This window comes from Pollachius pollachius, assembly GCF_949987615.1.
Source record: "Pollachius pollachius genome assembly, chromosome: 3".
Taxonomy (NCBI): Eukaryota; Metazoa; Chordata; class Actinopteri; order Gadiformes; family Gadidae; genus Pollachius; species Pollachius pollachius.
Genome location: NC_136936.1, coordinates 40711078 through 40735109, shown reverse-complemented (window position 1 = coordinate 40735109; position 24032 = coordinate 40711078). Strand labels below are relative to the sequence as shown.

The 24032-nt window shown below is 47.1% G+C and overlaps 1 protein-coding gene across 1 annotated transcript in view; it reads right to left on the bottom strand.

Moving 5' to 3' along the window:
• Positions 1 to 443: 443 nt before the first annotated feature.
• LOC307073864 (E3 ubiquitin-protein ligase SH3RF3-like) overlaps positions 444 to 24032 on the bottom strand; it is a gene marked incomplete at its 3' end in the record, with an annotated part of 57200 nt that continues 33611 nt past the window's right edge. Inside the window, exons 2-8 of the mRNA XM_079733823.1 lie at positions 20098 to 20373; positions 16658 to 16753; positions 10538 to 10873; positions 10106 to 10221; positions 8232 to 8402; positions 3510 to 3772; positions 444 to 817 (exon numbers count right to left, since the gene is read on the bottom strand). Coding sequence (XP_079589949.1) covers positions 444 to 817; positions 3510 to 3772; positions 8232 to 8402; positions 10106 to 10221; positions 10538 to 10873; positions 16658 to 16753; positions 20098 to 20373 — 1632 coding nt within the window. The remainder of the gene's footprint in view (positions 818 to 3509; positions 3773 to 8231; positions 8403 to 10105; positions 10222 to 10537; positions 10874 to 16657; positions 16754 to 20097; positions 20374 to 24032) is intronic.

Genomic DNA, 24032 nt, shown 5'->3' with positions numbered 1-24032 from the left:
TTCCTACTTCTGGGTTCAAAGATTACATTTACAGAGATGTCTGAAAGTGTGGCAAAGTTTGTGGCTTCAGATATATATATATATATATATATACACACACACACATATATATTTAGTTGTATATTTTGATTACATTAAAATGTTTCCATTCACATTAACATTGCCTTGACTCACATTGTGTCTTCAGACACATTCTCTGTATTTATTAATCAAGTATTCAATTTGACTCCTATTTAAACTTTTCCACATCCTTTTTATCGCCTCCTCCTGTCCAGTCCTGTACGTTTTGTTGAGCCTGTGACTGGCGAGATTCCCATCTGGGCTTAATAAAGCAGCACCTGGATCTAGATCTAGATCCACACCCACACACACACACACTCCCATCACCTATAAACGCTACAAGTGGCGGGACTCCCATGATTCCCATTCACACAGAGCCAGGTCTACAGGTTAAACCAAACAGTGGATCTGGGCGCCAGTACCTTCTCTGGCTTGGCAGTGACGGTGGCCCCGGGGAAGGGGCCCCCGGGGGACGAGGGCGAGGGGCCGGCCGACTCGCTGCCGTTCAGCAGGGCCGCCGAGGTGTTGGGCGGGGTCAGGCAGGCCAGGGGGAGCAGCGGGTGGCGGGAGGCCGGGGAGGAGAGCGGCGAGGGCCCCGGGGACGTGGTGCACACCATGGAGAGCGGGCGGGGCCCCGGGGAACCGCCATGCTGCTGTGCGCGGCACGGGGAGGAGCAGGAGCTCTGGGGCCGCAGCGGCAGGGGCGACACCCCCCCACCAGGGGGGCGCTCGGGGCTGCCGGCAGGGGGGCTGTGTACTGAGGAGAGAGAGAGAGAGACAAGCACACACACACGCACACACACACACAGACGCACACACACACACACACACACACACACACACACACACACACACACACACACAGACACACAGACACACAGACACACAGACACACACACACACACACACACACACACAGACACACACACACACACACACACACACACACACACCCAAACACTCAGACACTCAGTCACGTGCATCTGTTGCCATATTCCTCACCGTCTATTTTCCTCCCTTTCTCCCATTGCCGAGTTCTGTTAGCTGTTACACTGGGTCAGTTCAGTGGATACCTACTGTACTCACTCACTCCAGTTTCCCCATGCCCATTGAAGAAACGTAGCCTTCGGGTGTATTGCCCTATTGGACGTGTTGCCTGTGAAGCCCTCTTCGAGACTTTAATTGCAGTAGGAATCAACTGAACTTGATTTCAGGATTATGACCGGCCACCTGTTTGGGCATGCTGCGGTGCTCACTGAGCAGTTTCCTGGAAGGCCTTATGGCCATGGTGGTCATGGTGGTCGAAAGCAGACAAACTCACACAAACTACGTCCTACAACCTATACTCAACTGTGTAATGCACTCCAGATGGGCGTGCGAGCCAGCGTTTATGTGTGTGTGTGTGTGTGTGTGTGTGTGTGTGTGTGTGTGTGTGTCAGTGAGTGGACTTCAGTGACTGAGTGCGTTTGCGTATGTCTGATGTGTCCCAGCAGATGCGTGCGGTAAGTGCCTTTGTGTGTGTGAGAGAGAGAGAGAGAGAGAGAGAGAGAGAGAGAGAGAGAGAGAGAGAGAGAGAGAGAGAGAGAGAGAGAGAGAGACAGAGAGAGAGAGAGGATCTGTCAGAATACCTCAGAGCATAAGCATGCTGATGTCATTCAGCTGCGTGAGTATGTTTTATTGCACATATTTTCACACACACACACCAGCTAGTACAAGAGGGAGAAAGTCAACAAGCCGCAGATGTTGGATAATATCATACAAGTAGAGAGAGAGCGGGGAGTGAGCAAGAGAGAGCAAGAGAGAGAGAGAGAGAGAGAGAGCAAGAGAGAGCAAGAGAAAATGAGAGAGATCGAGAGAGCGAGAGAGCGAGAGAGCGTGAAAGAGCAGGAGAGCGAGAACTTAGTGTGGTCATTATCAGTGTTTCTGTGTACAATTACTTTGTTGTTTAGATCAACATCTATTTAAGTGTTTGTGTGTGTGTATGTGTGTGTGTGTGTGGCTAGAGATAAATAAATATTTATTTTATTCATCGCCAAGGGGGAATAATTAACCTGTTACAGCAGCACACATCAAAACCCCATAGTAATAAAAATGTAAGTAAATGACAATAGAATAACCAAATAAAAAAAACAATAAAAAAAAACAAACATTTAAATGCAAGTTAACCAAGGTATTTCAAAAAGGTACAAAGTAAAATGTAAACCAAAGGCATGACAGAGCAAAAACAAGTGTTGAATGTGAAGTTTTACAATGAGATGTCAGTCCACAGTTCCAATGTGTGTGAAAATGGGTTAGAACAGTCGAGAATGTTAACATCCCCCAGTCTGACTCACATCACCTACACTGAGTCAGCCCAAGGAGGAGCTGTAAAGTCTTCTAAAGAACTCCTTTAGAGCTTCTCCGCTATGCCACAGTGTCACGTAGGGGGTGGAAGGGACCGTCTGTGTGTGTGTGTGTGTGTGTGTGTGTGTGTGTGTGTGTGTGTGTGTGTGTGTGTGTGTGTGTGTGTGTGTGTGTGTGTGTGTGTGTGTGTGTGTGTGTGTGTGTGTGTGTGTGTGTGAGATTAGTAATAAGTGGGGAGGGAGGACAATCATACTCGACTCTGAGTGATCGCTGATGATGAGTAATTAATTAGTAAGAATTTGTCTCTGCCCCGCTCGGTCCATGTGTTTATGCGTGTGTGCGAGTGAGTGTGAGTGCGTCAGTGCGCGCTTGTACGAGTGTCGAGAGATTGCAGATCAGACCTTTTTTGCCGTGGCAATTCTGTTTCAGAGGGCGAAGAGTTTCTTAATGCCTGAGCGGTGGGGGTAAGTGTGTGAGATAACGTTGAAGTGTTTGTGTGTGTGTGTGTGTGTGTGTGTGTGTGTGTGTGTGTGTGTGTGTGTGTGTGTGTGTGTGTGTGTGTGTGTATGTGTATGTGTGTGTTGTCTGACATGGGATGTGTGCGTGTATGAGTCATCTTGTGAGAGTCATTGTGTGAGTGTAAAAAGATTGCCCATTAGGCCTTTGTTGTTGTGGCATTTGTGTTAGTGAGGGTTAAGAGGTCCTCAATGCCTCCGTCTATGTGTTTGTGTGTGAGTATTATACCCATTATTAGTGTTTTGTTTGCGTGTCAATTATTTTAAAGTTATTCCATTTGTTATCATCTTCTTATAAATGTGGACATGAATAACAAAATGAATGGGCTCGTGCATGTATACGGCATGTGTGCATTCTTGAATGGTTGCATGCGCATGATTGTGTGTGTGTGTGTGTGTGTGTGTGTGTGTGTGTGTGTGTGTGTGTGTATGTACATGGGAGCGTGTGCATGCATGTGCCTGTGAGTGTGTGTGAGTGTGTGTGTGTGCATGGGTGCGTATGCATGCATGTGCTTGTGTGTGCGTGCGTGCGTGCGTGCGTGCGTGCGTGCGTGCGTGCGTGCGTGTGTGTGTGTGTGTGTGCGCGCTCACCCAGCTGCATGGCGCTGCGGGCCTGGCTGGTGCTCTGCTGGCAGGAGCGCAGGCAGTTCTTGAGCTGCGCGGCGGCCGACTGCGGGGAGGAGGCGGGGGCCGCGTCCGAGCCGGCGAGCGGCGTGGAGGGGCGGGGCGACGGCCCCGTGGAGCCCGGGGAGGAGGAGGGGATGGAGACCTTGCTGCCCGGCTGGCCACTCCCCCCGCCGCCGCCGCCGCCGGTCATACAGGAGCTGCGGGCGGAGCCGGAGGCAAACGGAGCCCTGTGGGTCACAGGGGGGGGGCGGGGGGGATGTCAGGCAATACTGTAAAGTGGTTTGGATAAAAGCGCTATATGAATGCAGTCCATTCACCATTTGTAATTAGTTTGTAATTACAAACCTAGTCATCCCCAGTTCAAACAGGAACAAATGCGTACAATGATATACACATACTCAGGCCGCAATCGTAAATAATAACAACAAAGGTACACTAGGAAGAATGAGGGAGAGCAAATAACAACAGACGCTATCCGTCACGTCACGAATGCTAAAATGGATGTATTAATATTCATTCATTGATATTTATTTATTGTCTATTTATTTATACATCGGTACAATTACACTATTCAATTCCCTGTACCTAATTGTCCTTGAGCAAGGCACCAAGGGCCTGTTCATAATGTTTTTCTTGAATCTTGATAATGGTGATATGTCCTTCCTGCTACACGGCGACCAAAGCATACTTGAGGGCTATCTAAAGATAATTTAATGAAATTAAGAAAAAATAATAAAACATACCCCCATTAATAGATTCATCTGAAGAATATATTTTAATGCATCCAGAAAATAAAACAGATCCACAGGGGGATGTTCTCACCAGCTGCTGGATCATCCCTCAATCTCTTGCCACACGCCACAAACACACACACACTCGCACACACTCCTATCTTCACACTCACCACCTGGGAAATTAATTACAGACATGGTCTAATCAAAGGCCGGACCACCTCTGATGTTCTCATTAGCTAACAACAAAGGATTCTCTATTTAAGTAAGGGATAATGTACAGCAAGCTGGTCATTATTGAGAAATAAACCCCAACCCCCCCCCGAGGGGCCTTGAATCATCCCTCTTATAACAGTGCTATCTACTGTAGAAATTAATCATTTGAGTAAATTTGACTAAATTAAAAATGGATGCAAAAATGATAAACCTCTCTGTAGATTCTATGGTTGTTAAAGAGCTCCGTCCATAACAATGGTATGTTGTTCATCGTAGCGGTCTATTTTTTAGAAATAACAGGCTGTAATCGACAATGAATGCCATACCTGACCAATGAGAATCGATTATTCAACAAATATACAGTATGTATATATCCAGCAGTTGTTCTATCCTTTGTCAAAAGCCTGATGTCCTTAGTAAGTAGCCGTGGGAAGACCCCTACAGGGGGACGCAGTACCTCGATGCTTATCCTTTACTTAAACAAGAGAATCCTTTCCTGATTTCTTTAGCAAGCAGCCGCGTAATAAGCAAGATAATGTAAAGCAAGCCGGTTGCTAAATAACCCCCCTCAGGCTGGTTTCAGGACCCCCAGGCGAAGCCAAGGGGTCCTGAAACCAGCCTGAGGTGCTCATCTCGCTGTACATTAATATGATTTATTCAATGATTTTATTAGGTATTCACAGTGCATCTGTGGATACCTATTGCTATTCTCTCTACACCTATATGTCTCGTCTTGGATTAACAAAGTAACACCTTATATTGTCTTATTTTCCCTCAGCCTTGAGAATTGCAGGTGTATTGGCACAGCAATGGGCGCGACAAAAAGCTCTCAGAGATGCGATGATATGCATTTAATGTTGGCGTTGTAGCTATCTCTATGAAGTACTATTCAACAACTAGCGATTATGAATGCGTTACAACTGCAGGCGGGAACTTTAACACGAACAATCCGTTTTCGAGCCAAACGCCGTATGCCATGTGACCTAGCTGAACTGGCTAGGGTTGGCAGAGAGTTGGCCTTGCTCAGCAAGAGCAAACATGACCGAATGAAGGGCTTACTGCAGGTGTAAACACGCCCTCACAGTGACACCTAACGACACTTGATTGGCCCGGTGGGCAACATAAGATGAATGAAGAGACATCTTTCAAGTCCATTGTGGGCAACGGCTTGTCTCTTATTATGATAATTATGATAATTATTATCATTTTGAGCTGACACTTTGGACAGATGGTAATGCTCACCACATCTATTACAGAATTGTTGTGGTATTTCTCCTTAAAGAACAGTAACAATAACTCAATTGTTTTCATAATGATAGGTATTATACAGCATTATAACCATATTACTGATTTATTTTCCTTTACAGACCGCCTGTCTTTATTTTATGAATTGGATCACTAGTGTGTATTCAATCGTACTCCCAATCCAACAGTAATTACCATCAAGGATGTTGGCTTTAATAAGTATTGTACTGTAAATGAATGGTGTGTTTGTCCCTCAGTTTGCAACACAGCAGTTAATTTTGCTTGATTTAGATTGTGGTATAGACTGTCACAGATCCATCAAGATGCTGTTTCAAGGGCTATTTAGCTTCTAATATTGAGGACTTCAAGTGGAGAATTATAATCATAATATGAATGAACATCACAATCTGTCTCCGTCGCAATCCGAGATAAAAGTATCAACCGAGGCGGAGCAGAGATGTTTGTTAATAGCTGCACGGCTGACGAATAAAAGCTTTCAAACTCCTTTATGTACATGCGGAATCAATGAATGTGACAGATTCTTTCCTTTCACACAAAGAGCTATTTACATCTCCTCTGGCTTAAAGAAAATGCATCCTTTGAAGGATTCATATATAACGTAAAATGCTGTTGTGTTTTGCTGTAAATGGCTACTACATCATGACACCATAACTTGTAATTAAAATCATATGAGCAACGCGCTCGACATGGCACAGTGAGCAATTTGGTGAGCGTTGTCGCCATGAAGAATCGCTATCACACGTTGGATTCCCAGGACTTCAGACGCTTAAGAGCCCTGCAGTCATGGCGATGACATCACCTTCTTCATGTTTCTGTCACCGCGACAACGCTTAATTGCAGAACGGTGTGCTGGGCGTTATTGACGCTGAACTCTGCCGTACTCGCATCCTTAATGTTTCCCCATCGACTTCCCATCACAAGCATAGAGACTTATGGTGCCCATCTGTGTATGTGTGTGTGTGTGTGTCTGTGTTTGTGTGTTTGTTTGGACTAAAAGTAAGCATCTGTCTCCGTCCTGGAGTGTTCCGTACAACCAGCAAACCACCAAACCGCCAAACCGCAGCCAAACCGCAGCCAAACCGCTGTCGTTTCAAATTGCGTAAACAACCTGCATATGCATGTACACGAACAAGAGAGTGTGCCCATATTCATGCATGCATCAACACGTGTGTACAGTAATGCTAGGGAAGCACACATCGCACCTTTCTGCCACCAATGTTTTTGTTCTTATCCGTTTTGTTCGTTGTGTATGTGCGTGCTTGTATGTGTGTGTGTGTCTGTTTTTTGTATTACGAGTGTGTGTGTCTCTCCGACAGCCTCTGATTATCATATTGAGAGTTTTCAGGGCTGCACTGCAGACAAAAGGAGACGGTAACAAGGCATGGTGACACAGAGAGGGAGAGAGAGAGACAGAGAGAGAGAGAGAGAGAGAGAGAGAGAGAGAGCGAGAGAGAGAGAGAGAGAGAAAAAATGTAATTGAGATAAAAAAAAATCAAGAGTTTCCTCACATAAAAATAACAAATTGTCGTTCATTTGATTTCCCACCCCTCTTCACCCACTCTCCTTCTCCCTCGTGGTGCTCACTCCGTCTTGTGATAGATATGCTGCTGGGAAACCGCTATTCAGAAACAGCAGAGAGGGACACCTGCTGTCTCTGTGGGTGTTTGATCTCAACATGTCTTTCCTCTCATCTCCCACGTTCTTTCTCGACCTCTCTCGCCCCAGTGGAATTGAGATTTGGAGGAAAAAGAGCAGAATGTGGAATTGGAGGAAGTTGTCGAGGTTTCTCGTGTGCGGAGTGGTGAAAGAGGAGAATTATCCTCGTAAAAATTATGAAGACAATGATGGTGATGATGGTGATGATGGTGATGATGGCGATGATGACGATAGCATTTCCCTTGGTTCTTTGGCTGGATTATATGTCTCTCGGATGAAGGTAATTGAAGACGATCCCAAATGGCAACTAGCAGCTACACCATCGCTATGTTTTTCATTTCTGCATTCGTTTGTTTGCAAAACGGTTACCCACAATTCAACAATTTGCATGGTCATATATAACACTCCCTACATGTTATAGCCCCAAAGCCGAGGAATAAAAAAATAATTGTATTTTATTTTAAAGAGGAAACTAGCAGATCATGAAGGTGGTTGTGAATTCCCCATAACCTCGTTATTATTATCCAGAATATATACACCCTGAAACAAAGTATGGTATGTGTATGTATATATATATATATATATATATTTATTTATATATACATAGCCTATATATAATACCAATTAGAAAAAAAATCATTGAAAAAAATAGAGCATAATAAAACAAGGTTATTCAACAAGGGTGATGGGGGGGATTAGTTTCCAATATAAACATAACAAACAGTCTTTCAAAAATGTAATGTAAAATTTTTGAACGTAAATTGCGAATTATAATATAAAAAAAAAGAAGCTTTGCCATCATGCCATGAGTTGTCACCTGGAGACGGGGGTGACGTAGTTCCCAGGGAAGACACCGGAGGCGCCAGTCCGCAATGAGGTGCCCTTGAACCAGCCGTCCTGGCACTTCTCTGTCACGCGGTACATCTCCCCCTTCTTCAGCTCCAGCTCATCGGCCTTCTGGGGCTTGTAGGCATAGAGGGCCAGGTAGCTGCACCAGAGGACACACTGTTAGGACCCTGCCTGCCGTGGCTGGAGAACTACAAAGGTTGCTTACGCCTGCCCGCTCAATAGCCGTATTAAGTATTGGGTGCAGGGGATGAATCACCGATTTTTTTTCTTCCTGTTCAAAAGATGTCTTGATTCAGGTTTTCTTTTGCAAATTCAGCTCTTCGCAAGGATTTCTTTAGATTTCTTCGGAGGCAGTCAAGGACTAAAATTTTCATTCAATTGTGAATCGATTTTTGACCGCATAGCAGCAATAATTTGTTGCCTACATTAATTCACACACACACACACACACACACACACACACACACACACACACACACAGTCCGCCGACTTCTTACCCTGATTAAGCGACTAAGTCGAATAACAGCCATTCAACTTGAACTTTATAATAAAAGCCCCCAAGGTAGCCTCTAGTGGGAGGATAGGTGGAGGCTGCCTCTGTGTCTTGAGCACGATGGGAATTGCACAGGCTGGATACATGGTTATTTGCATTAGGCAAAGAATTCAAATCCAAATCCAAGTCATCACTGGAGATGCATCACAAGACAGATGTTGATTTTCCCTTTATCTTAATTGCAGCATGAGACAAGTTATGCCATATTTAACCCCAATCTGTTGCGAACACAATCTCAAAATCTCAAAAGTCTTCAGGTAAGAATAAATAAATAATAAGAATATGATGATGAAATGATATCAAATAAATGTGTAGGCATTTATATATCGGCATAAACACTCTATACGTATGGGGAATTCATTTTAAAGAAAATATGTTATGATGTCTGCCTGCCTTCAACCATGCCTTCAAACAGTCATTGCAATTCATTTAGCATCTTGTTGATAAGAAGTTGATGTATGAGCATTTCAATACGCTGCTTTTACTTTATGCTGTTTGTGGTCTTGTCACCAAGAGGGATGCATGGGGTTTACTGCCAAGCTCAGCTCCATATTTGTGCTGCATTGCTATTGCCATGGCAACAGATAGGGATGGATATGGGGGGCAGGCCACCATCTCCCCATGGCAACAGAACTGGTTGCCGGGGTCAAGATGGAAACGTCCAACCTCATCAACGGGACAGCCCACTCTTGACATTGTGTCTGTGTATGTGTGTGCATGTGTGTGTGTGTGTGTGTGTGTGTGTGTGTGTGTGTGTGTGTGTGTGTGTGTGTGTGTGTGTGTGTGTGTGTGTGTGAACAAAGAGCGATTTTCAGAGTGATATTATTAAAGGTGAAAATGTTCCAGTATTCCATTATAGATCCTGCAGGTAGATGGGTAGGGAGAGACACACACTCACACACAACCACACACACACACACACACACACACACACACACACACACAGCCAGCTGACCTTGGTCTGTCTGGTCCTGGACAGCAGGAAGCATCCAAATTAACACTGATTGCATCGACATTTAAACTAAGAGCTCCCTGCTCGGCAAGGCTGCTTGTTTGCAGCGAATTGTTTCCTTCATGAATAAAATAAAGGATTTCAATATCGATTCAAAACTAATTGGATTTTCATTTGGCTTAGCCATGAAAAGAAGGACATCAAACCATCCTTTGGATCGCATTGGCAGCAGCAGCAGCAGCAGCAGCAGCAGCAGCAGCAGTGAGTTCCTCTCTGACAGTGCAGCCCAGTCTAGGGATTGGGACCATGCGCTGACACCATTGCGGCGTGTACTTACATGTTGAGAGGCAGTTGCACCTTGGCGTGCGCCAGCAGCTCCGAGGTCACCGATGCCACCCTGGGGGGCACGAGCACCCCCGCAGATGAGGGCGAAGGCCCCGCGGGAGACACGTCCTGCAGAACACACATTCACACACATAGAGGGACACACAAACACACACACACACACACACACACACACACACACAAACAAACAAAACACATGTATTAGACACAAAGAAGAAACGCACATGCATACGTACACACACACACACACACACACACACACACACACAATTTCTCAGATTCTCAGATTTCAGACAATAACTTTTAAAAGCAGAAAAATTGTTTTTGAATAGTTGATTGCATTTCTGGTTGTGTGTACACGTACGTGCATGTGTGCATGTGTCCCTGAGCGCGCATGCGTGTGCGTGCGCGCGCGTGTACATACGTGTATGCGTGCAGCGGCCCGGGGGTCCGAGGAGCTGATGAGGACCGGGTGGGAGATCTCCATGCTGTGTCTGCTGTTGTTGAGCTGGGCCGCCCGCTGGCTGATGGACAGGGCCGTGAACGAGTGCCGCTTCTTGGCGTTCTTCTTCCCTTCGCCCCGCCTGTGGCACCCACTGTTCCCATTGGACGGGGAGGGGCCGGGGGAGGGGCCCGGGGAGCAAGGGCCCAACGGGGTGGGGGCGGGGGCGGGAGCCGGGGAGGGGGCTGAGCTCGGCCCGGGGACAGGGGCCACCACAGACTTGTCCATCTCCATCAGCTGCTTGGCGGTTTCGTTCAACTGGAAACAAAGTGGACAGAGAGATGAGGATGTGAGAGGAAGGGAGGGCGAAGGTATGAGAACCGCGCCATTACCCTAGCTATTTGCAACCAGAAGCGGAAACCATTGATATTTGGACCACTATGGGCGGGAATTGAATGGTGGCCAACGATGGCACCATCGATATTTGGACCATTATGGGCCATCTAAAATGTTATAATGCCGCCATTCAACTCCCGCCCATAATGGTCCAAATATCAATGGTGCCATCGTTCATTCGGATAATGGTACCATCCAAACTATGGTACATAGCAGTATTCTAGTTTTTGGCCAACACTTGTTGATATTCAAAACTCAAATCACTTTTTAATGAAATAAAAATGGCAAACGGGACCTCTCAGAATAAATAATAATGTGGCGATGAGCTGGCCACTGAGATCGTAACCGAACATGGGAAAATCGTCTTGGATATGTATTATTAATCACATTTTCCCACTTACTTGGGAAACGGATCTTTGAGCATCCAAAGGCCACGGCTCACCGACCGGCCATTAGAGGGACTACACATGAGTTGCCTCCACCAGGGCTTCACAAACAGGCAGTCATGACTAGCCTCTTGATGAGAATACAGAAGAGATCATAGATGAGCAAGATAATACTATTTAAGAACTAGAAGAAGGAGGAAAATAAATGCTGGGAGGCCACAGAGCGAATGAGATGAGTAAAGGATAAGGAAGCAGAGGTTTTTGTTCTCAGTTAAGCGATGCTTTGGCTCCTGAACGACATTTGTCCATCATTTATATTCTATTGTAAATCATCCCAAGCAGGGTTTCACAGAAATGACCTGGAGGAATATGTTAAGCCTTCTGCAAAGTGCACATTGTGAGCACCAAACACCATCTAAAATGTTATACTATGAATTACATGGATACGTACACACATATAACTACGATCCATATCACTATTCAACGCAGAGTGCACACGCACAAAACTGGAAAAAAGTACAATGAGATGCAGTCGGCCTGCATGCATAATGTAGCCGGCGTTCTTCGATCCACTCAGCGCACGGGCTGCCCCAGCAAGACAGCCCCGGCTTTGATTAAAAAGCGCGGAGGTAAACCTAGCCCCCTGCCTGCCAATGGGGCAGGAGGGGCACCACGGAGGTGTGGGGGGGCTAGACAGGACGAGAACAGGGCGGCAGGTGGCCAGTGTCCGGGGGCTGGGGGGGTTGGAGCTATCCCAGCTTCAGGGTAGGTCTGCCATGGAGGTGAGTGGGCACCCGGCCCCACCACCACGTCCGCCTGAGTGCAGCTTTCAGACAGGGTCCACTCTTTAGCCCACGTACAACAGGGAGTGTCTGATAATGAGGGCGTCTGTCTGCGGCACGCCCTCAAGAATGACAGCACTGTCACGACCACGTGACCGGGGGTCCGTCTGTCCTTGTGGCTTAGTGTTATAAATGGACTGCCTGGATACATACACATACACACACCAAAACCCCCCAGACACACACACACACACCCGTGCCAAGGCACCCACCAAAACCCCTCCCCTCCACACACACACACACACACGCACGCACGCACACACGTGCACACGCATACACGCACACACACACACACACACACACACACACACACACACACACACAACAAAGACCCAGGACCCCCACCAAAACCCCCAGACACACGCACACACACCTATACATACACACATACACGTGACAGAAAGAGAGAGAGGCCCCGGTGGACATTCCTGACAAGTTAAAACATGTGATTTGGTTTGCACACATGGACCTCATTTCACTGTCACTTTTAAATTGTAATCAGTCCTGTTTAGCATAGCCACAACATTCTGTCTGTGTGTGTGTGTGTGTGTGTGTGTGTGTGTGTGTGTGTATCGTATGTGTGACTTGTCTGTATCTAGGGGGTTTTGGGTGTGTGTACAGGAGAGGCCAGACTGGCTTCAGTGTTTGAGATATCACATTTTCATATTAATAGGTATGGTAATCAAAGCCAACTCATATGTTAATGAGCGTGATAGATTAATGCTGCAGACATAAATTATGGAAAGAAGGAAGAAAAGGATACACACACACACACACACACACGCACACACACACACACACACACACACAAACAGACACAGGCAAAGCCTGTGGGGGGGGGGGGGGGGGGCCGTCAAAAGGTTTTATTTACATGATTAAAAGTCACAATATTTAACTCGTTGTAGTTCGCAGCTTACAATAACCTTGACGTATCTGTAGTCATTGATAATCAATAGCGATTTCAATAATGTTGTCATTAAGATGACAAGATCCTATAACGGATATATTCTACAAATAACTGAATGCCGCCCAGTCGGTACCTCTCTCTTTGTTTACTAGAAACTTACTATCAACACTGCCAGAACCCCTCCCACTCAGGCCACACAGCCAGCCCAGCTAAGCGTTTTTGCGTCACACATTTGCACAGGCGGTTTGATTTGACAGAAGCCTGTTGTTGAGTCTATTGAATTCTGAAAGCCTCCTGCCTACTCACTGGAAGGGGCTCAATCTTGCAGATTGTGACTTTGAGTGAATGTGAATATTTCCACAAAAACAATTTAAAGTAAACAAAGTAAAGACTTCACAGTTTCACACAGAATACGTTAGAGTATCAGCACAATAGGGTGAAAACAATTGAATGAATATTTTGATGAAAGTTCTTTATCAAAGGTATTTGTCAACATTAAACTAACAATGTGGTCTTCAGTCCTTCATGGGAACATGGGTTACCCGATTTACCACGTGTCCTAGACCATACTCACATCCATATATTAAGCTGCTAGCTTTGGTTGTGACCGGATCACTCAGGGGTGCTCAGGGACACTTGAAGCCCAGGTCTGAACAAGAAATTGACACGTTCAGCTTAAATGTTGAAAACGCCAAAACCCTTCAGGCTTCTTCTATTCTTTTTCCTTGTATAACTTGTGCAACACGTTGGCTCTTCTCTGACTGTGCACTTTTAGGGGCTGCCAGCATGAGAGTTCACTTCCACTTCCCTGCAGTCCCTTTTTTTCTGCTTCATCTCACACTTGATTTCACTCATTAGTTATACTACTGGGAATGTTTTAATCCAATCCAATTGGGTATTCCTAAAAATAACCCCAGAGAGACCTTTACTCTGTGCATCTGCGAGTTCCACTCATGACTCACACACCGGGCCTCTGCTCACACGCTGTTTACCTTCTCCATTTGTTGCTCTGTGTCCTTAAGGCTATAGTTTAGAAATAGATTAGAATCTCTTAATCTACTTTATCATTGGTGTTTTTTCTGACACCAGATGACATGAAACACACACACTTAATCAGGAACAGTTTAAACATATCTTCACAGTTATCCTGCATCACTGGCGGTTGCGATAAGATATAATACAAGGAGATAGGAAAGGATAGTGCCAAAGGGTTAGTTTCAATGCATACCACCGCCAACCGCGTTTTATGTTAATGTGGAGAGTTCTACAAAATCTACATGGTGATGATTTAACACCAAATGCTATGCTGGCTTGCTTCTGGCTTCCATAGTGAAACCTGAAGCTGCTGATTTGATTAACGAGCCCAAACACTATAAACAACTAATAGCGGAGTTATTGACATCAACATCAGCAACTCAACTCTCTCTACGTAGACAACAACACTCATTTTACAGACAGCTCCCTGAGGTCGGCCATTAACTCCCACCATTCATTAAAACAGAGCGCGGGAGGCAGAGTGGAAAGCAACCATGTGTGAATGTGTGTGTGTGTGTGTGTGTAGGTGTTTTTTAAGTGTGCATGTGCCAGTAAAACTATTCTTCACACTTTGCTTTTGGCTCAATGAGATCTCTTGGGCAATCTTTCATGTTCCTTCTCGAGGCAGATTCATTTGGAAAAAGCAAAGCAGGTGAAGGTGCACACACCCGCACGCACGTACACACACACACACACATGCGCACACTCACACGCGCACACACACACACACACACACACACACACACACACACACACGCACAGCAACACCCACACACTAATTCTATCTCTCTAGCTATGCCTTGGCCAGAGAACTGAAACCAAAGCTGGAATGCAGCTGGAACTTTCACTTGGTACCCTATCATTTGGTTGTGCACTGCACAGCTGACCGAAAAGCATCAACATGTACACTCCTACGGCCATGCCAAAAAACACCAAGGACCCATGGCAAAATAAAAAAAAAACACACACCAGAAAACCTCCACAAAAGATGACGGTATTATACACAAACCATACATATAAATAAAAAATATAAAAAACGACCCACCATGACAAACCACCATCTGGGGCCCCACACATAATGCACACGCCCACACACGCCCACACACACACACACACACACACACACACACACACACACACACACACACACACACACACACACACACACACACACACACACACACACACACACACACACACACACAATACCCCTGCTGAGCGAAGGTTATGAGGGGTCTAAATTATTAATGTGTTTTTATCTAATAGGGCCCCCACATGAGTCTGACTGTGTGAGTGCCTGAGTCTATAGCTTAATCACATTCACCTCAGAGGGCCGTTTGGTTCAGCAGCTCATTTACTGGAAACAACCTAGCCCTCGACTATATCCCTTAAAATAACGGAAATAATAGCGTACAACAAAAAAATGAGAACAAGAAAACAAATATGAAAGACCAAAATTGCAGTAAAGGACCATCCACAAAAATATCTTTAGCATCGTTACCTATTCAGCCTCCTGGAACAACTAACGATTTTAGCAAGCCGGTCGGTACAACGGCGTGAATTTAAGCAGAAATTCAAAGGATGTTTTGGGCTAGAGAAAATGACGGGGTGACTCAAAGAAGAAGAAGATCCTTGAAGATAAAAGATGACCTCATGGTACAACACTTTGGATAAAAGCATCCATCCAATAGCTTATAGTATAACATAATCACATCATCCTATTATTCCCAGCTCTACCTCTGTTTTCCCCCAGAAGAAAGCACAGTCTAGACACATACACCAACCAAGTCCATGATTAAATGATTGACGAGCTGCCAATGTTTTCCGAGCCCTGTGTCGGCGCCCCCGATCCGGCCCATTCACTGAAGCTACGAGCATCAGCGGCCGGAACCCCCAGCACAGTGCTCAGAGTGCAGTAGCAGTGTGTGTGTGGTGTTCAACACAAGTGTGGGCAGGAGGTGTCCTGCTCACTCTACCGTGACCCCCCCTCCCACTGGATCCCTGAAGAGGCGGCCTCCATCGAGTTCAAACCCCAGACACCGGCGTTCAGGGTGGTCTCGGTGGCTCTGCAGCACCCGCTCATCTCCCATGGCTCGTCTGTCCTTCCTGCCGTCTCTACACGACTATGGAATTGCAGCTACCAGCTTCTTTTCATGTGTGGTGGAGCTACCTAACCCAACGTGACCTACAAATTCACATGCGCTAATCATTTACACATCCACCGATGATGAGTAATCCACTATACCCTTTGCAGTGATGAGAATGTTACTTCACACCCAGAGGGAGGGTGCATGAGTGTGTGTGTGTGTCTGTGCAGAGTGTGTGTGAATTAGTGAGTGTGAGGGAGATATAGTGTGTGTGAAGGAGTTATTGTGTTAAGGTGTGCTGTGAGTTCATTTGTATTGTGTGTATGGGTGTGCGTCTGTCTGTGTGTGTGTGTGTGTATGGGTGTGCGTCTGTCTGTGTGTGTGTGTGTGTATTTGTGTGTGTGTGTGTGTGTGTGTGTGTGTGTGTGTGTGTGTGTGTTTGCACGTACCTCCACATAGAGAATAGGGAAGATGCCAATCTTGTCCCCCAACATGCCCTCGGCCCAGTTCTCATCCACTCGCCGTATTACCGTCAACACCTCATCCTGGGGAAAGAAAGAGTGTCATTACATACAAGCAAGGGAGACACCTGACCCGCACTACACCGACAGAGAGCCGGAGAGAGAGAGAGAGAGAGAGAGAGAGAGAGAGAGAGAGAGAGACAGCTAGTGAGCGGGGGAGAGACAAAGAGAGACAGAGAGAGATAGTAAGGCATTGCCTCATTGAGATGCAATAGGATTGGTATATACTTCATGTACTTAATACTTAAAATATATACTTAACAGACATTTCTGATGGACTCCAGTAACTGCCAGTCATATACATATTTCATACATGAATAAATATGTACATCAAATAGCCTAGGTCCTATGGATAAAAAAGCTAAATGTAGAAGTAGAACCAGTATATCAACCCCACAGATGTTATACCTCACTCTGATAAAAAGTGATCGCACAACTCCTCTGAATCAATGAATAAAATATACCATAAATTAATTGCTGAATCAACTTACACCGAGGTGTATCCAGCCCTATTGCACAAACGTGAGGGTTGAACGGCGACATGGCTACGCATAGGCCCTGCACATGTAAGATAAATATCTGGATTCTATCATTGTTTTTCAAATTTCCCATTGATTCGAAAATCTATTGTTCTAATATATTTACCAAGAGGCACGAAGGGCTCACCGATGGCTCAACCCGTTGACACGAGGCAGTGTACGGGTGATCCCGGATTGGTATGCGCGACCACTCACAGGTCTTAATTCTGTGTCACGTAAGGTTTGTACAATCTCAGAAAACGGGTAGAGACATTAGCAACCGAGGTGTACCAGTTTACATCGCTCTGGATAATGTGGAGAATCATGTTTAATAACTACGGCAAGCGCTAGGGATCGTCACAGCGATGTTCTTCAATAAACGTGCCCGATTACAAGTTTATAATATCCCGAGCCGCTTGAATAGTCCTCAGCAAGAGTTTCGATCTGGACTGCCACCTATCTCTCGTCAATCTTGATTGAACGCCGCGTACCCCCACTATGGTTGTTTCAACAAAGATTTCCTACATCTCTAATACCACCGCCTATTTAGAGGGAGGAAATATCTCTCACTGCAGCGCCGTCTTGCAAATATTTGTTCGAATGAAGATTCGAAGAGAGATTGGCGGCGCTCGTAAGCTGGTGTGAACAAGGCCAGGGCAACACATTTCCCCATGTTGTCCTCTTGCTGCCGTTCCCTCACACCAGCCAGAGGTCACCGACGGCCCATTAAGGAGGGCTGTGCTCGTGTCAGGAGGGCTTTGTGTAGTACTGCCTGCATTAACAAATGACCTCATGCAAAAAACATCTTAACACGCACACAGCAAAGGTGCAAAAAGGGCTACTGATTTAACAGCATGCCCATGTATGTGTGTGCATTAGTTCTCTCTTATGCATTCTATTTGAGGCAACCTCCCTGTCTAATGTGCACACGTGCACACACACATGCACACACACACACACACACACACACACGCATACAAACAAACAAACACACTTTAGTGTGTGTGGGTTTACAGGAAAACGACGGTTCGCCTTCAACCTCCCCTCCATGCTAATGTCAGAATCTCCTTCGGCAAGCTGAACACACTCAAGCACCAATTTGATGTGCCGATGCCGGCCCGAGATTTTAGCACATTATAATGAGCCTATTTATCACCAATCCACACCAGCGTCTTCAATTACCCGAGTGAGGAGCAGAGGGTTCGGGAAAAAGGACAGCGCCACTCAACACCACCAGCCCTTGGAAACGCCACTCTACATTTTGTGATCGCACCCCTAATTACAGGATTAGCCGAAACCAGAGGACCCACGGAGATGTAGGACTCCTTCTATTGAGGTTAGCCTGTTCCCTTCCAGCCTGCTCGAATAGCCTGCCAGCCCTGGTAGCAGATGTACCCGTGGGCTAGGTTGTGTAGCAGGCTGCGGAACAGGGCGCTGTACATGTGTTGCAGGTTGTCAGCGCTGCTGCCAAAAAAGCAAGAAGGGCTCCTACTTTCCTAGACTACCGACCCAAATCCCGTGGACCTTCCCTGTGTGAGAGTGTGCATGTTCTCTGTGCGTTCTGTGCTCTGTTTTGTGGTGCCATGATAGTGAGACACAGTGGGGGGGGGGGGGGGGGGGGGGGGGGGGGGGGGGGGGGGGCTTCAGTGCGGTATGTAGCATCACACCAATTATGTGCACCAAAACATCATTGTTGTTCATGTGCTTCGACTTCTGTGAATCAAATGGTGTCTCGGAGCCTCCCTGTGGTGGCTGTGACAGGCCAGGGGGCGCACGCACAGACGCAGAGACAAAGCGACCCAGCAACTAACTGACACCGCCATCTGTACAGTTCCTGGCAGCAGCCGGAGGGGCAAAAAATATAAAGCTTTGCACTTCATGCAAATGTCAATCATCTTTGCGTAATTGTGCACGGCCCAACATGTTGCCTGTATGTGTTTTTCATGTGAGCAACGGTGAATAAAAGAAAGGGCCACTTTTCCACTACAAAGCCAAGCTGATTTTGTAATGCAGTGTAATCAATTGACCGTTTCACTTGCGCACGCAAAATGCTGCCGAGGTAAAATATACAAACCACTCTATAAATAACACATGCGACCAGACGCACAAACACACACACACACACACACACAAACACACAGGAAGGAGGAAGGAGAGGGCAGGAGAAAGGGAGGGATGGTGATAGAGTGAGACAGAAATGCAGGGTGATGGAGAACGAGATAGAGCCACTATGTGCAGTGGCACCCTGGCACAAATGAGACTCAGCAACAGCAGGGACCAAATGATAAGCTTTGAAGTGGAGAGCAGCACCAGCGAATACAAATCCCTGTTTATACTCCTCCTCCTCTTAAGGAGGAGAATACGAGAGAGAGAGAGAGAGAGAGAGAGAGAGAGAGAGAGAGAGAGAGAGAGAGAGACACTGATGAATGGAATTGGGTGAGCAAAAGAAAGCTAAATAATTAGCATTGGAGTCTGCCCGTCCTCTCTCATACTCTCATCCTCCATCACTCCTTCCTTCCTTCCTTACTTCCTGTTTTGGGGAAATCTCTAAGGTGTCTCATTAGAGTGAGAGTGGTGAATTGGGCTTGGGGGGGAGCTGCTCAGCAGCTCTGACACACATCAACTCCCCTCGCTCCTGCCTTTTCCCAACCCATCCCACCCACCCACCCACCCACCCACCCACCCAGCCACACACACACACACTTGACTCACAATGGAGTGCTGGCTGCTGGCCTCGGCCAATATGAGGCCAATAATTGGTGCAATGTCTGCAAAAAAAACAGGGCAGTTATATTGCAGTGTGTGTGTGTGTGTGTGTTTGTGCCAACGATGCGCTCCTCCTCTGCGTACCTTGCTGAACGCCAGACAGTCCTTGTCCTGGTCCTTGTCTTTCACCTCAAAGTCGTACAGGGCCTTGCCCTGCGGCGGGGTCTGGCTGAGGGGCCGCAGCAGCTGGATGTAGCTGGCCGGCAGGAAGCCGTGGCAGCCGTTGAGCTCGCCATGGTACCAGTTGTCGTCCACCTTGCGTCGCAGGATGATGATGTCGCCCTTGGTGAACTGCAGGTCGCCGGGCTCCTTGCCCTCGTAGGAGTAGAGGGCCTTGCCGCAGGGCAGCGCCGGAACGTTCTAGAAAACGACAAGAGGAGCCGGAATTGCCGTTGAGACAGACGTAAGTCATCGTCGGGGGGTGGAGCCGGGGAACACAAAAGCGAGGCGAAGTTGGAATGCAAACAACAGGGAGAACTGAAGGAAAAAATAATAGTTAAGTACCGGCGGAGGAAAAAACTGACTGTTGAACAAAGGGGAGACGAAGCAGCGTGGGGAGATTGGGGACCGAGGAAGAAAGAAAGAAACCGCTTTATTTCGGTTATTCTTTTCAAAGTGGTGATTTGCGATAACAATGACATAGCCGGTCCCTTTGGAATAGCCTTGCAATTGCACGCGACGAGAGAGACAGCGCATCATTCACCGAGCCGACGCACCACAATACGTGCCAGCACATATTTGTGCATGCATCACACGCGCGTGTCATTCTCCCGGGGAGCCAGGAACAACAGCCGCGGGCGCCCCGCGCTCCACAGAGCATCAAACCTCACGGAGAAGGCCTGAGGGGCTACTCCGAATCCTTCCATGCCTCCCTCATCCCTCCCTGACTCCCCCGCCCCCCATCCTCAATCATGTCTGACTTTACCCCTCCCTGCCCCTCTCTCCTTCTCACCCCCCCCCTCCCCCATCTCTCCCTGACTTCACACCCTCTGTCTCACCCTCCCTCCATCACACCCATACTCTCTCCGACCCGGGCCCCGTCTCCTTCCCTCCCCCCCCCCCTGCCTCCCCTTCCCCATCCCTCCCCCTCCTCCCTCCGTCTCTGCCTCCCCCCCCTCCCTCCATCCATCAATCCAAAAATGACTGTACCCCTCCCTGCCCCTCTCTCTTCCTTCCCCCCCCTAACCCCACACCCTCCCTCTGTCCCTCCCTCCCTCCCACCTGTACTCTCTCCATCCCCAGCCTTGTCTCCTTCTCCACCCCCCCCCCCCCCCCTGCCTTCCCCCCTCCTCCCCCCCTCCCTCTGTACTCACTCTGTTGGAGTCAGACCAGTGGGGATGGGAGATAAGGGAGCGCACGGAAGCCATGAGCGCGCAGCATGGGCCGAGATGCCGCTCTCACTCACTCACGCCTACGCGCGCATCGCAGAGAACATCCTGATGGCGTTCCAGCTACAGCCGGCGCCTCTACTTCCCCTTCCCATTCCTCCAGGAATTAAGCGGCGGGCAAGGAAAGAGAAAGAGCCAAAAAACTGTTGAGGGATGAAAACAAGATGAAACGGGAGCATGGGAGGCAGTGGCTGTGTTTGTGATCGTGCGTGTGTGTGTGTGTGTGTGTGTGTGTGTGTGTGTGTGTGTGTGTGTGTGTGTGGGGGGGGGGGGGGGGGAGATGGAAGGACTGGGATGGCGCAATCTTTAGCAAGCCAGAATGTGCAGCAATTTGGTTAAAGATTGTTCAATATTTTGGGTAGAAATTTGAGAACAGTGTAGAATTATAAAGACACGTTTCCTCATTTGAAACCATGCAAGACAAAGCTGGTTGGATACGTCACTCAATGATAATGTTCTGTGGGCGCATCAAAAAAGTCTTGGAAGTCTTTCAACTTTTAAGTATGTCGACCTTATCTGTGTAATTTCACATGCTTGAAAGCAAGGCGCAAATCTTCATGAATTGCTCTGATACATTCAATTATCTTCTTTTATTGCTCCTTTAAGCATTTCGCAGATACTATGTCCAAGGGAGATAATTTAGCTACGGTTTTTACTTTCCATGCTCATCTTGAATACCAATATTGCACACAAGCAAGAGTAAGGAACAGCAACTGTTACATACTTCTATGAAAGTGGTAATAAAACCAGACCTAAAGAAATGCTTTGTCTCATTGGCAGAGTGAGGGAGGTGGCTGACACGTTTTGGCTGTAAAGTGAACCTAGGTTATGTTTATAGGTTAGGGTTTTAATTGGTTAGGGCATTGCATTCAAAGTAATGTATTTGTAATGCAGTACACGTAGGTTTATTCAAACTGTTCGCTCTAACAATCAGACTCTCGGGCCAGGGCCTTCCTTCTTTACAGATTCAATCCGCCTGCCTTTTTTCGACACACAGCCCACTGATTTTATATTCCGATTGAAGAGATGAGGCCGAGGGTGGGATTGTGAAATGCCCCGACCACCTTTTCACTTGCTAATACTGATTCAAAGTTGGACATTCAAAGGTGGGTTACATCTAAGAGCTATTATTAGAGTGTAATTGATATGAAATCCAGCTAGAATTTCAATCAAAAGTGACAAAACGCAACACTTCTCATTGGCAGGGAGACGCTGCAAAGGAGGGAGGCGAGGGGAAGGGCCCGTCCTTTTGGTTGTTTAGTCTCAAAAAGGAAGGCTGTCTTCCTCCCTTTCCGCCCCTTTTTCTCTCTTTATAACTCATAAACCGTACATACAACACCTTAAAAAACGGGCAGTGAACTCAAAATGTTTATTGCAGTCTCAGTCTCAAACCAGTTTTTGAACGTAGGCACACGGGCAGAGAGGATGTGGGCAGCGGTGGGTGTTGATGACCGCATCTGAGAGAGGGTTAAGCCTCGCTGACACTTATAGGCTAAGCCCATAATGCCACGGTGTGTGTGTGTGTGTGTGTGTGTGTGTGTGTGTGTGTGTGTGTGTGTGTGTTTACAGCTATGTCCGGCCAGCGTTTGATTTTGCAGTCTGCAGCTGAGAGCGGGTTAGGCTTCTCCGACACTTACAGCATAATGACTGGTTGTGTGGCACATGATATATACGATATCGCCCATTAAAACCCTCATACACAATGACGGAACCAGCTTAAAAAAGTATCCCAGAGTTGGCGTGGGATGCAACCATGTGGATAACATGCCCCCCTCCCCCCCTCCATCCTAGTACGCTTATCCCCCCAAACATTTTTTTTTTTGAAACTCATCCCTCGGTCGAATCAATATTTCATGCGGATATCAGATACACGTATGTCAGTATCGTGGGCGTTAGCATGGCTTCCGATACCAAGGTTTTTGTGAAAACAGCAGTCAATTCTTCAGTGAAGAAAGAGAAAAAGAGAAGAATGGAGGACACAGTGGGCGCCGGCTGATGGATGGGCAGTATGCAGCGTGGTGGAGGGAGCACGCGCAGAGAGAGGTGGCAAGTGTTGCTCGTCTGCTCACCGGCTCATTACACACACATCATAAGCGCCCTAATGTGCAACACATTCTCCAGACGTTCTATCATTACCGCTATACGACTCTCAATCTGCAACCCTCTCTTTCCCTCCAACCACTATCCCCTTCAATTCCTCCACCTCTCCCTCTCTCGCCCCCTAGACCTATCGCGCTCCTCCAAACACTCCACCTCTCCAACCTCCGTCCAGATCCAGATCTTCCATCGCTCTAGCACTCTGCTACAACCTCTCTCTCTCTCTCCTACTCTCTTCCCCTTCTCTCCCTCTTGATTCTCCCCCTCAAAGCCTTCTCAGGACACCGTACAGACACGTACGCACTGTTTAAAAAGGCGGGCGGGTGTGTGTCGGTGTTTGTGTATGTGTGAATCACATACAGACGAGAGAGTCTCCGATGTACAGAGAGATCCCAGCCAAGGTGGATGAACTCCGGAGCAGATAGAATATAAACGTCCAAAAAGCCGTATGACAGGTACTAAGGAAAATACAATGTTTGGTTTAGGTGTGTCATAAAAGTTTTAGCACTATTCTTGAGACCAGGGGGTTTAAAA